Source organism: Nicotiana attenuata, unplaced genomic scaffold (assembly GCF_001879085.1).
Source record: "Nicotiana attenuata strain UT unplaced genomic scaffold, NIATTr2, whole genome shotgun sequence".
Taxonomy (NCBI): domain Eukaryota; kingdom Viridiplantae; phylum Streptophyta; class Magnoliopsida; order Solanales; family Solanaceae; genus Nicotiana; species Nicotiana attenuata.
Genome location: NW_017671010.1, coordinates 6,987 through 20,948, shown reverse-complemented (window position 1 = coordinate 20,948; position 13,962 = coordinate 6,987). Strand labels below are relative to the sequence as shown.

The 13,962-nt window shown below is 37.3% G+C and overlaps 1 protein-coding gene across 1 annotated transcript; it reads left to right on the top strand.

Moving 5' to 3' along the window:
* The first annotated feature begins 235 nt into the window (after window positions 1–235).
* Window positions 236–11,865, top strand: LOC109205194 (short integuments 2, mitochondrial-like). Its single transcript, XM_019367874.1, has 8 exons — window positions 236–483; window positions 1,310–1,414; window positions 2,996–3,073; window positions 9,267–9,408; window positions 9,522–9,592; window positions 10,335–10,431; window positions 11,080–11,297; window positions 11,473–11,865. Exons 1-8 carry the CDS (start codon window positions 340–342, stop codon window positions 11,725–11,727), a joined length of 1,110 nt encoding a protein of 369 aa, XP_019223419.1. The 5' UTR covers window positions 236–339; the 3' UTR covers window positions 11,728–11,865.
* The last annotated feature ends 2,097 nt before the right edge of the window (window positions 11,866–13,962 follow it).

Below are 13,962 nucleotides of genomic sequence, written 5' to 3'. Positions count from 1 at the left end.
AACCAAATTGATAGAAAACCAAATTAATTGGTTTGGTTTGGTTACAATATTTGAAGAACCAACTTACTTGATTTGGTTTCTTTTTAGGGAAAAATCGATGCAAACCGAACCAGGAACACGGTAGGCTACCCCTTATAAAGTGGCTAAAGCTTAAATAGTTTTTAAAAGTTGATTATGTTTTAAAGGTCACTTTGAAATCGGCTATTTGTGCACTTCCCCTGTAAACAGACTGAAACAGAGATCACATTTCTGCAGTTCCCCTAGTTCAGGGTTTAAGCACTCTCTCTCTCTCTCTCTCTCTCTCTCTCTCTCTCTCTCTCACGCACACACACAGTGAAGATGAAAGGATGGTTAGGGGCAATGAGGTTCAATAAAAGTGGCGGAAAAATAAATTGGTTCCCTGGCCATATGGCTGCTGCCACTCGCGCCATTCGCCACCGCCTCAAACTCTCCGATCTTGTCATTGAAGTCCGTGACGCCCGCGTAAGTTTCAATATTCAATTCTATACTAATCACGTTTTTTTTCTGTTGGAAAAATATGTGAATTTTAGCTAAAAAGAATTGATTTTTGTGCTTGATTACTAGACACTAGCTGACACTGAAGCTGATTTTAAATACTACCCTCCGTAGACACTAGTTTCAATGTTAAATTATTTCTCAATGTAGGAAGTTTTCTTTTTTGGGATAGACTAAAAAAGAAAGTGTGCCAGATAAATTGAATAAGCAACAACAACAACAACAACTACCCACTATTATCCCACACCATGGGGAGATAAATTGAATAAGCATTGTTGAATAATCAACTTTATGTTAATCACTTTCCCTAGAAAATATGTGGATTTTAGCTTTAGAAAGAGGTAGATAGCTAGACTCAATACAAAATAGTGGTAAAGTTAGAAGTAATTTTAGAGAAATCCTAATTTGCCCGAAAGATGTTTTTTTAAATTATTTTTTGAGAAAAGGGTAAGTAATTTGCCCAAAAGATACAAAAAACAAAAAAATGTAAAAAACTTTGCTTTGAATATAATTAGTTTAGTATTGTAATGAATTGGACCAAAAGAGTAGAATGATTACAAAGAGGGTTCATATAGTCAACCTCAAGTAGTTGAAAGATAATTACTAGTTTAGTATTGTAGTGAAATGGATTGAAAAAGAGCGGAATGGTTATTTAACAAAAAAAGATAGAGCGGAATGGTTGCGAAAAGGATTCATACGGTCGACCTCAAATTGTTTGGAATTGAAGCGTAGTTGGGTGAGTATTTAAGTTAGAATTTAAACCAAACTGATCTTGCTGTTGTGGTTTATGCAGATACCTTTGTCCTCAGCCAATGACGACTTGCAGCCTATGCTTTCTGAAAAAAGGCGGGTGATTGCGCTCAATAAGAAAGATTTGGCCAACCCCAACATCATGCATGTACCTATTCTCTCTTTTGTATCTCTTTGTCTCCTCATGTTTATGTGGAAATGCTAATCCTTTTTCAATTCTCTTTCCTATAAGCTTCTCGGTAGGTTAATTTAAGTAGAAGTAGAGGAGTATTAACCTATATGCTATATTTCTTGTCCCTTATTCCATGTTGAATAATTTAAAGTGCTTTTGTTAAGTGGGAAAGCAAAATGAAGGTTCATTTGTCATGAAATACTGGTTCTTAACGGGATTTGCACGTGTAAGTTTGTTACATATTATTCAGCAATGTCAGATACAAAATGAATAATAATAAGTGGTTGTGTGTTCTATTTCCGGTAAGTTGGCACTTGGCAGGTTCGGAGAAACCAAAAAAAAAAAAAAAAAGAGCAGCCCAGTGCACGAAGCATCCTGCGTAAAATTTACGCAGAGTCCAGGGGAGGGCCGCACCCCAAGGGGTGTGATATAGGAAGCCTACCCTGATGTAAGCATCAATGGCTGATTCCACGGCTCGAACTCGTGACCTATAGGTCTCACCGAGACAACTTTACCATTGCTCCAAGGCTCCCATTCCACCTTCTCCGAAACACTTCAAGAATAAACCATGACGTTCAATTTTGATTTTATTGTTGTCTATCTTAACTATTTTTCTTTCTACATTTTTACGTTTTGTTTGAGTGGTTCTTTTTGGTGGTGTTTTGGAAGTGTATCCACTCATTCCATCTAAGGAGTACCTAAGTGGAAAGGATAATATTGATATCTTAATTGTTGCTCTGCTCACTTGCTTCAACCAATATGGAAACATGGTTCATAGCCTTCAATACTCTGATGTTTATTGAAGTACCATCATTGTGCCCATCCCCTGCATTCTACTTTTTGTATTAGTAGATGCAGTGTTCCTAAAAGCCATTGCTTCATCATTTAGAGCGACAAAACGATATGAAGCGAGAGGTTATCACTTCATGGGTGAAGCAGTGCACTTCAGAGAAGTGTCCACTTCAGACAATGATGTGTAATGTGATCCCAATGAGAAGCGGTCGTTTCTTTAAATCTCAACTTTGAAGAGTTGGACTAAAATTAGCATTAATGTATATTAGATGGTGATATTAGTCATTTTAATTGAGATTGATTAATATAGTGCTAAATTCATATATGCTTGATATCTTTTATATTTAAATTGTGCGCTTCATTTCAAAAAGAATGTGCTTCTCTTCTAGCTTTTCACTTCAAGCTATGTGGATCTTACACCCTTTCTTCAGAATGAATTTCCATAAAAAACATTTTCTCAAAGCAAATGCACCAAACTGTTCACTCGTTGGAACAGTGTTCTTTATATGCTACTAAATCTCAAAGCTGTTTTTGATATATATGCTAGGTTAATTTCGCTAACGCAATTGATGAGTGTTTGGTGGATTGCTTTGTCTTTCATGTGACACAAATAGCATGATGTCTTTTTCCCTAGTCCGACATTCTCCTTTTCCCCCTTAACTTTGGAGAATGTGCTAGTTGAAGGTATTTTACTTAAATTAGGACTGGTTAAATATTGGCATTTACAACTGTAACAGTGAAACTTATTGTTTTAATTCTATGCAGAGGTGGATTCGGTATTTTGATTCATGTAAACAAGAGTGCCTCCCAATAAATGCACACAGTAGAAGTTCTGTGCAAAAGGTTAGTGACATTTTATCCATGCCGTTTAGCTGGAAGCTTGTTGTTTCATTGTTTTGTATTTGTTTTATATGTCAAAGATGCAGCAACTATTATCTTTGAGCACTTTGGCACAGTTTTTTTTTGGTAATTATCATATTTTATTACCAAGAAACGAAATTACAGCACATAACAACCACTAATTCTGGACATCTTCCCAGAGGTAGTTACTCCTATTCTACTGCTTTCTACCTACTAGTTCAGAATTCACAATTACATTTAAGGGTAGAAATTTAACTCTTCTAATCTTCTTCTCAATCTTGACATTGTATATCCCCTTCCACACACCATTTGTATAATCTGCTTCATCAGTACTCCTGCTGGTCTCATTTGCGATCTGAATATTCTGTAATTCCTCTCCTGCCATATATAGTAGACACAGCTTGCTAATGTCATTCTGTAGATCTCTGCATTTGTTGATTTTCCTCGAGTGTTGATGCATGCCCATTCTATTTCTTGACTCCATTCCATCGGTTGTCTTTTAATATTCATCCACTGCAGTAATTTCTCCCATATTGCTGTTGTGTATGTACACTTGAAAAACAAGTGTTCCATGCTTTCCTCTTCTTTATTACACATAGGACATAGTAGATCATTTGTTATTCCCCATCTTCCTAACCTATCTCTTGTCGCCAATTTTCCCAGTATTGATCCACTTTGGCATACCTCCATTATTGCATATCAACTTCCTCCAAGGCACTTTTTGTTGATCCTGCTTCAATATCCTGTATATGTACCTGACAGTTATGTTCTTCTTGTCAAGCATCTCATCCAAGTTTGCCCAGCATCAAGCATGTATTGTTTGGCCTTCAAGATCTTCAATATCACCCATGAAGCTTGCTTAGCTTCTATGTGCTTTACATTCTTTCCTTTCCCATAATAAGTATGAATCCATATTACCCAAAGCTTTTCCTTCTTCTGGGCTAAATTCCATAGGAGCTTACATATTGTAGCCTTATTCCACAATTTAACATCTAGTAGGTTCCAGCCCCCACTTACCTTTGGTTGACATAGCTTATCCCAAGCCACTAGAGCTTTTTTTGTCACCTCAACACCCCCAGACCATAAGAACTTCCTGCATATGGACTCAATGAGATGAATTATCTTCTGAGGGAACACAAATATTTGAGACCAGTATATTTGAATGGATAGCAACACACTTTTTATCAATTGCATTCTGCCAGCATATGAGAGAAATTTGGCAGTCCAAGATGTTATTCTATCTAGCATCCTGTCTAGCAATGGCTGAAACTGAATAATTGACATCCTTTTTGTGCTCAATGGGACTCCTAGGTACCTTATAGGCAACTCTCCTTTTGAAAACTCCAGTTCCTCTATAACCTTTTGTTGCACTGTTGAATTCACACCACCAAAATATATGGAACTCTTGTTCTTGTTTGCAGTTAGCCCTGACACCTTTGAGAATTCCATAAAGCAGCTATATAACATGTGTATAGATACTTCATCACCCCTGCAGAATAACAATAGATCATCCGCAAATCCCAGCTGTATAATCTGTAGTTTTTCACATCTTGGATGGTAGTTAAAATCTGGCTGGTTCTTCAGTGTTTTAAGTAACCTACTGAGATAGTCCATTGCTATGACAAATAAGTAAGGGGATAGTGGATACCCTTGTCTAAGTCCCTTCTTAGCTGGAAAAGGACAGCTTGGACTCCCATTAATCAGAATAGAATATGACACAGTAGAAAGGCAGTTCATGATCCATTCCACAAACCTGGCAGGGAAGTTCATTGCTATCAATATCTGCTTCATGAAACCCCATTCCAGAGAATCATATGCCTTTTGCATATCTAGCTTGATCATACACCTTGGAGTAATACCCTTCCTTCCATATCCCTTAACCAATTCATGGCTTAGGATGATGTTATCAGATATGACTCTACCTGGAACAAAAGCAGCCTGGCTTATATCTATAAGCTTCTCCATAATCTCCTGCAGTCTTGTGGTAATCACCTTCGATATTATCTTGTATAAGACAGTACAACAAGATATGGGCCTATATTCCTTGATTGAACTAGGATTTTTAACTTTTAAGATAAATGTCACAACAGTGCAGTTTATAGGCTTGTATATCTCCCCAGTATCAAAGAATTGCTTTGTTGCTTTGATTATCTCTTCACCTACCACTGGCCATGCTTTCTTAAAGAAGCAAGCATTGAAGCCATCACAACCTGGGGCTTTATTATCATCTATGTTCACAGCATTACATATCTCCTCTGTGGTGATTGGTTCTATCAGCTTCAGCTGCTGTTCTCTTGTTAGAATTGCTCCTTTTTTCATTACTGTTGGATTGATCACTGGCATCTGATCTGCAGCATCTCCTAGTAATTTCCTGTAGAACCCTACAATTTCCTGTTGCACCTCTTGATCATTCTGCAGTAGTTTTCCATCTTGATCAACAAGATAGTTGATATGGTTCATAGCAGTCCTGTTTTTCAAACATGCATAGAAATAAGCACTATTTGAGTCCCCCAGTTCCAACCACTTTGATCTGGATTTCTGCCTCATTATACTCTCTTCTATCATTACCCATTTCTCCAATTTGCCTCTTAATGTCTTCTCCATTTCAGCTGCTCCTGCTGGATAGTTGGGCTCATGTATTTGTTCTTGTACCTCCTGAAGCTGTCTCCTTGTTAGTTGAACTGTCTCTCGAACATTTTTAAATTCTTCTGTGTGCATCTTCTTCATTTCCTGCTTTACTGCTTTAAGTTTCTGCCACACATTTTCCATTCCCTGCCCCTTTTTAGTAGTTTTCCATGCTTGTTCCACCACTCTTAAAAAGTTTGGCATTTCAGCTACATAGTTATAAAATTTATATGGCTTTGGTCCCTCCTTTCTTGCTTCCTCCAGTTGAAGACATAGTGGTGTGTGATCAGATATGAATGGTTCCATCACTATTATTTCCATTTGCTTCATTGTTGTCATCCACTCAGCATTAACAATGGCTCTATCAATCTTACTCCACACATGATTATTTGTCCATGTGAACTCCCTTCCTATGTATTTTAGTTCATTCATGTTATTATTAAGCATGAATTCCCTAAAATCCCTTATCTCTGCTTCTTGCACTGGGTTATCACTCTTCCTATCTTCAATCCCCAGCACTGCATTATAATCTCGCATTGCTATCCGAGCCCCATCCACGCCCTGCTTGAACCTTTCTAGTTCCTGCCGTAAAGTTTTCCTATCCTCAATAATGTGAAGCCCATACACTGCTGTGAAATAGAATTGAATTCTGCCTGCATCAGTTTTCACCTTCCCATGTATCATCTGACTACTATTCCCCAACTCAGTAAATTGAATGTTTCTTGGATTCCACAATACCCATATTCTCCCTTTCCCATTCCCATCATAGTTTGTAGTATAATTCCACCCTGCTGCAATTTTTCCCATGATCTGTTTCCCTTTTTCTTTATTTGTTCTATGTTCAAAAATAGCCATCATACTAATTTTATTTGTACTAATAAACCTTCTTAACTCCTTTTGCTTAAAGGTCTTATTTAGACCCCTAACATTCCATGCTACTACCTTCATTGTTGTTTGAAAAGATGCTGCACCACCCTTGAATTGTCACCACTGCCACACTGCCCTCTTTCCACTATTCTTCCTTTATCATGCTGCTGATCTGCTTCAATCTGCTTATCCAACACATTAAACCCATTTGTAATGCTCATTCTACTATCATCTGGTATATGTATTGGCTTTGCTGCTGATTTCCCTTTTACTGCCTTCCATTCTTCATTATTTTCTGCTATTATCTGACTTTCAACATTTGCTGAATTCTCCTTATCTTTCATTTTGTCCTGCTTCTGTCCTGCTGCCTCTTTTACTTGCCATACTTTCTTCTGTACGTTTGTCTTCCCTACTTTGACATTTTCCTGCTGCCTTGCCTCATTGCAACAGTGACCAATCATCAAGCATTTGCCACAATACTCAAGTTTCCATATATACTCCACTCTTTGACTGAATTTCCTACCATTAGGGTCCTGTACCTTGATAGTTTCCGGTAATGGGACTGTTACATCCATTTCAATCAGGGCATATGATATTCTCTCCATTTTAGTCGTGCATTCATCTGCGTACAAAGGGACTCCTAAACCACTCCCAATTCTACTCAACGAGTCTGCACTCCAACAATTCAATGGGAGATTAGGCAAAGTGACCCAGAGTGGAATAGTTTTTAGGACTTCATCTTTGAAATTAAACTCTGGTGTCCAGATTTTTGTGATTATAGGCTTGTTTCCAATTGTGTGAGGTCCAGAATACAGAATAGCATCTCTATCCTCCGTATTATTGAATTTTATCACAAAATACCCCTCGTTATGGTAGTATATCATTGGCTTAGCTACAAAATTCCACTGACTAGCAATGAACCTATCCAGAGCTCCAATCGTAGGTGTGTTACCTACCACATACAGAATCAAAGCATTCCTCCATTTCTCTGTTTCCTTTTCTACTTCATTTTTTGCTAATTCCACAATTATTTCCCCATTTTGAACAATTGGAGCTACAAAACTAAGATTCATACCTCGCATTCCGAATCGATTATTTCCCACTAGGTTTGCCCATGTCTTATTTTCCGGCCTTTTAGCTCGCGATTCCTCCTCTATCAGCTGCATGTCCTTCTCCTTGTCGTCGCCCTGTTTTATTAGTTCCTGCTGAATCTGAATTTCACATGCATGTACATGCACCATGGATTGAGGAGTTTCTTTTGCCTGGTTGTTGCTCATCTGCATAGATCCGCTCGGAATTACTCCAGAAACTGGCGCATTAGGTCCACTTCTTCGATTTGGTAGACTTGGCCATTCTGTCACTTCTTCTATAGCTTCACCCTCACTACCCGTAGTCGTTACACCGATCCTCTTAGCTATGGCTTCAATGACCACAGCTGCGTTGTTGTTTTTCTTCTTCGCCGGCCTTCCTCTGGCCATTTCAGTGGCTGAACACGTTAATTCACTAACGTGCTCTAGAGACCAAAAAAAAAAAAAAATGGAGCGGAAAAATTCTAACACAGTTATCAGTTGTAATAAGTACTTCTGGAGCTTTCTGTTAGTATCTTTTTTTTTGAGAAGGTAACAAGTTTTATAAATTAAGTAGAGAAAACTTTTAGCATAAAGATTATGCTAAAGGTTAAAGATAGTTACAAGACCCTCGAAAAAGAGCAAAAACGCAAACCCGGACTTGTGGTAGTTACAAAGACCCAATAATATCCACTATAGACTCTACATTCTCTACCAGAGCTTCTTTACACCAAAAGTGAAACAAAAATATACAATTCGTCTTGATCTTCTGTTCAGAGTTAGCTCTATCTTCAAAGCATCTTGAATTTCTCTCCAACCAAATTGTCCACCAAATACATGCTGGGATCAACCTCCACCAATGCTTCTGTTAGTATTCTCAGAATGACTTCATTAACTAAAACTTTAATTATCAAGTATAATATAAATGCCTGAACTGATCTTTGAATCTACAAATTTTAGAACTATTCAATCCTTCCCCCCCCCACCCCCCCCCCACCCCCCCAAAAAAAAAAAAAACTTGTGTAACAGCAAGTTTCCAATTATATAATGCCAGAAAGCCACGAATTCCTTAGTAGGCCAAGAACCACAGAACGTAGTCAACATTGACCAGATTTCATGAAGGAATACTGGGGTAAAAGGTGCTTTAGATTTTATTTTTAGTGAGCCAGATGTAAAAGGGATAGGGAATAACCTTTATCCAGGTATATATTTTTTTCCTCCAAATTTGTCATTCTCTATTCTTGCTTCCTTCGATACAATAATTTTCTATTGTCACAGGAACCTTAAAGTTTCCGACTGCAACAGTTAAGATTGAAAAGTACATGACAATGGTAACACATATACGAAGCATTAGAAAATATAGAGGAAGTCTTTATTTAACTGTTATCATGCAGGCTTTGCACAGTAAAAATCTAGCAAAAAATAACTAGTTAAGCTGCTTCTTAGGATATCAATGGCATTATTGCCTTAATATGGTTGTTGCGCCGTAAACTGTTGGCAATCCAGCCAAATATTTTCCTGATGCTAAATTTGTAGTAAGGTTTTCAGACATGCCTTACCTCCAGTTATATCTACTCCAAGATTTTCTAAAGTGTTCTCAATCATTTGTGACGAAGCTTCTCGATCTTGTGGAGCTTAAACCGAAGGAACTTATTACAAAGGAACCTACTCTTCTTGTCATGGTGGTCGGTGTTCCTAATGTCGGAAAATCAGCTTTAATCAATTCCATCCATCAAATAGCATTATCTCGATTTCCAGGTAAGACATTTGCGCTGTTAGTGATTCTGCTCTGTGCGTCTGGAGGACTACTTGGTTCTTTTGGGATGTTGGTAGATTACCTCAAGCACTGATGGTTTTGACCTTTGTCTTAGTGCAGCAGAAGATGAAGAGAGCTACAGTGGGGCCTTTGCCTGGTGTTACCCAAGATATTGCTGGATATAAGGTAAGAAATATTTATACAACTTGGATGTCAGATTATGCTTTTGTTAGTTGGTCAGTGATGGCTAAAACTCTTTGCACTCCATGCTGTTGAACTATAGACGAAGAAATTTGTACTGGATATATCTTGTAATGTTTCATTTTCCAGTTTATAAGGTTTTATAGATACTTTAAGAGAAGTAAAATGCATGTACTGCAGTGTGAAGCCCAAAAGATTATAGCTTCTGGAAGATTGAGTTCAATTGCCTCTTCTCTGATACATTAAATGCCTGAGCAGAAGTGTGCAGCTATTCCTGTTGCATTTTGAGGAGAAACCAGGATATTTGCACAGTCCAGCTCACAATATGCATATTTTTTATTGCACAGTGACATCTTTCTAGAAGATCCAATCACATCCGAGTCTCCAAGCATATCAGAACTTAAGAACAGACTGAGGAAGTCTATTTCTCATCAGACAGCCAATGCCCTTGTCTGATAGTCGGCCAATTTGTTACCTTCTCTGGGATAGTTGTACATTTTAATTGATCTCACCTCAATGAGAAGAGAGAAAGGACTTAAATACCTTTAACTGCCAAAAGAAGTCCATGATGAGAGTAAAGCTTATAGAAAATTCCCATCAGTTAAGTGCTTTAAGTTGTCGAGTTCAGATGATCTTTTTATTTTTATATGTACATGGCAGCATGTTAAATTTAATTGTCTGGTGTTGCATATTATTGTTTCTGATGCTAATGCATCATCTTCTACAGATTGCACATCAACCTACCATATATGTGTTGGACACTCCAGGAGTGCTGGTTCCAAGTATTCCAGACATAGAAACGGGGTTAAAGCTGGCTCTAGCAGGTTTATTCCTTTTTCTAGTTTACATTTGGGATTAAAGATACTTGTGTGGTAAGGGGTGGCAAATCTTCAAGCCACTGACTAACAAATTGTATTTGCTAGAGGGTCTATTGGAAACTGCCTCTCCACCTCACGATAGGGGTAAGGTCTGCGTACACAGACCCCACTTGTGGGATTATACGGGGATAGTTGTTGTTGTAGAATAGAAACTTTTGCACGAGACATAAATGTGTTTACACTTGCCCTGAACCAGCTGCATTGGGTTTGTTTGTATAATGTCATAGGCATTGCTTCATTTCTTTTCTTATCTATAATATAAATGTCCCTGCACACACGACAATTCTCACAGCAAAACTGAACGGGATAATTGGTAATTTTGTTAATCTAGCCCTTGGTCTTCAAAGTTCTCCAGCCCATTCCTTTTGTTGAAAGCAAAGATGTTTAGTCTATCTTAGGCGATTTGTTTTATTAAATCTGAAGTTGTCTTTTTCTCTCTAAAGTATGGTAGGGAATGGTAAAAGGTTAAATGATAACCCCACCATAAGTGAGACAAGAATGCACCATATTGAATCGGCGGCCATGAGAAATTATAGCGTTCTTTTTAAGATTCAAGTTTGCTGAGTCTCCTATCGTTCCTGTATAATTGTTCAGGGTCCATCAAAGATTCAGTAGTTGGTGAGGAGCGAGTTGTTCAATACTTGTTAGCAGTTCTAAACACTCGCCGAACTCCTCTTCATTGGAGACACTTGATTGGCAGGGAATCTGAGGGTCTTCATCATGAGTTAGATGACAAACCTGAATATAATCTCAAGGATCTTCTACCAAAAAGAAGGAAGCCGCCCAACAAATCTGATATCTTCTACATCGAGGTAATTTTATGATTTATTCATTTGTTAGATTACGATATTAGCTTTTTACCTTAACATTTTGACTTATTCGTTAATCCTATTGAATATATAGTATTTACAAGTTCATACAATTTGTTAATTGTAAAATTACAAATCAAATCAAATCAAATTAAATTCTAATCTATTTTGTGTATAGGATATGGTCAGCGAAGTCCAACGCACACTTTACACCACACTCTCGGAATTTAATGGTAGTTTAGACGATGAAGATAACTTGGAGACTTTGATAGATCAACAATTTGAAGCATTGCAAAGTGCTCTGAAGATACCTTATAAGGCATCAGAGGCTCGCACGATGGTGTCAAAAAAATTTCTCACTCTGTTTAGAACAGGCAAACTTGGTCCTTATATCCTGGATGATGTACCTGATGCATCTAATTCTGTATCTTGAACCTCCGTTTGTAAGGTACTATCAGTGTTTAATATGATTATTTTGTACCATAATTTTGTTGAAAACTAACCCCTTATCAACACTGGCTCAGGTTTGTGAATCTAGTACTAGTTTGAAAGCTTAACATATCTGCACTAATCTCCCTGTTGTATAATTCAGGTTGCTATTGTTTTTTCTTTTATTTATTTATTTAAATAATCGAGAAATTCCTCAGGATCAAAGGCGCACAGTTCAAAACTCGTGGATAATAGGCCTGCCCCTCTACCCTTCTCCACTTAAATATTAGGCTTTTGTCTATGACACGGTTCGAACCCGTGACATGCACCTACAGATATGCTAAGGTCCCAAGTATCCGTGTTGAGATTCTCTGGGGTGAACCCATGACCTCTTGATCTTATGTGCTTTCCTTTTTAAATATATCTAAAAATATGTCATATTGTTCAATTTACTAGCAATATGCAAATGTGAAAGCTACTTCTTCACATTATTGACACATTCAGACATTTATTACAAGGAACATGCAATTTTTTGAAATCATTGGATTCGAATTTATCTATCTTTCTAGAGTAAAGCCCTTCAAATAAAAGTTTTTCATTTCCAGAGCTGATACATCTAATTAAGAATGAAGATGTCCCAAAAATTTCGGGAGAAATTCAAAAATAGCCAGATTTACCACTGGTCGTTGAAAAATAGCCAAGTTTCAAAAGTCATCGAAATTTAGCCACTTTAAATCTGATCGAAAACACTGTTCAAAATCCGGAAAAATACGCCCGCAAATTTTACGGGAGTTCCAGCATAAGTATGCTTGAACTCCCGTAAATTTTACGGGAGTTCCAGCAAGTATAATTGTCCAGTATAATATACTGGAGTTTGGAGCACTGGTGCTCCAGTCTCTCGCAAATTTTACAGGAGTTAGCAAAGTATACCGGTCCAGCATAATATGCTGGAGTTCGTACACAAATGCACCAGAATTCCCGTATATTATACTGGACCGGTCCCTGTTGCAGCAAAATAGTGGCTATTTGTCAATGACTTGATAAACACTGGTTATTTTTCATTGACCAGTGTGAAAACTGGCTATACCATGATATTTTAACATTTTAAAAGCCTTCTAGTCCTCTGGCTTCTTCTTGGCCCAATAACTCTTCTCTGTCCAATATATAGTTTGGGCTGATTCATAACAATAGGTGTGCAAGTCACAAACCGACCAAATTTATGAGATTAAGTTTTTTGGTGGTGCAACGGAACAATATCCACTGATGTACAGTGTACTGATGGTCTTGCCTTCCAAATTCCATGCATTTTCTCTGTTGTTGGTGTTAGTGTTTTTCTCGCCTCTTTGCTTCTGTTAGTTTAGGTGAGATTTCCGCTTCAGTTTCTTTCGTGCATTCCTTTTACAATCATGGGTGTTTAATACATGTGTGTTAGTTTTGTCCTTTACTCGGATGTTTCTTGCTGGATGCTATAGATGCATGTAGTATTTCAGGAAAATAGTTATTTTGCAGTTGAAGTTTTTCTCTGTTTATCTTGGGCGAAGGGGCGGATTTAGAGGGGGGTGAACACCCTTTGCCGAAAAACTATATATATAAGGTAAAATCTGTTTTTTACCTCTATATATTAAGTTTTGAACACCCTTAACAAAATCCAAAAGTATAGTTTAGTGGTCAAGGGGGTTCAAAATTTACATAAGGTCATGGGTTCAATTCCCACTAGCTACAAAAGAATTTTTTTTGATCTGACATGTATCAAAGTAGCAAGAGAAAGAAAATAGTGTAACTGAATAGCGTATTTAGTGGCTTAGAGCTAGGAGATAAGTCCAAAAATATATGCTAGTGAGAATTGAACCCATGACCTTATGTAAATTTTGCCCAAAATACATAATTATCTTCTTGGGTTATTTTACTTTACCAAATGCACTCTTATACTTTGTGGAGTTTGTTTTCTAAAATGATACGAAAGGTTATACTTTGTGGAGTTTGTTTTCTAAAATGATACGAAAGGAAGAGTCCAATGGAAGACATAACTCTTTGTTCTGAAGAGTGAAGATTTTCTTGATATGATGCATTTTACCTTTTTAGTTTACTACGCAATACATATTCAAACTAGTCAAATCGATGAATTCTAAACATTGAATGCTTTAATTTATTGTATAAAAGAAAAAAGAAACTCTCCAAGAACCATTCAAACTGATTCTACAAAGTTTTCCCAAAAAAAAAAAAAAAAGGCAGAATAGCC

Excerpts from the sequence above, each read along its gene's own strand:
- LOC109205194 (XM_019367874.1), top strand. The coding sequence starts at position 340 with ATGAAAGGATGGTTAGGGGCAATGAGGTTCAATAAAAGTGGCGGAAAA. Across the intron at positions 3,074-9,266 it reads GTAGAAGTTCTGTGCAAAAG|CTTCTCGATCTTGTGGAGCT; the intron begins GTTAGTGACATT and ends TTTGTGACGAAG. Across the intron at positions 10,432-11,079 it reads GTTAAAGCTGGCTCTAGCAG|GGTCCATCAAAGATTCAGTA; the intron begins GTTTATTCCTTT and ends ATAATTGTTCAG.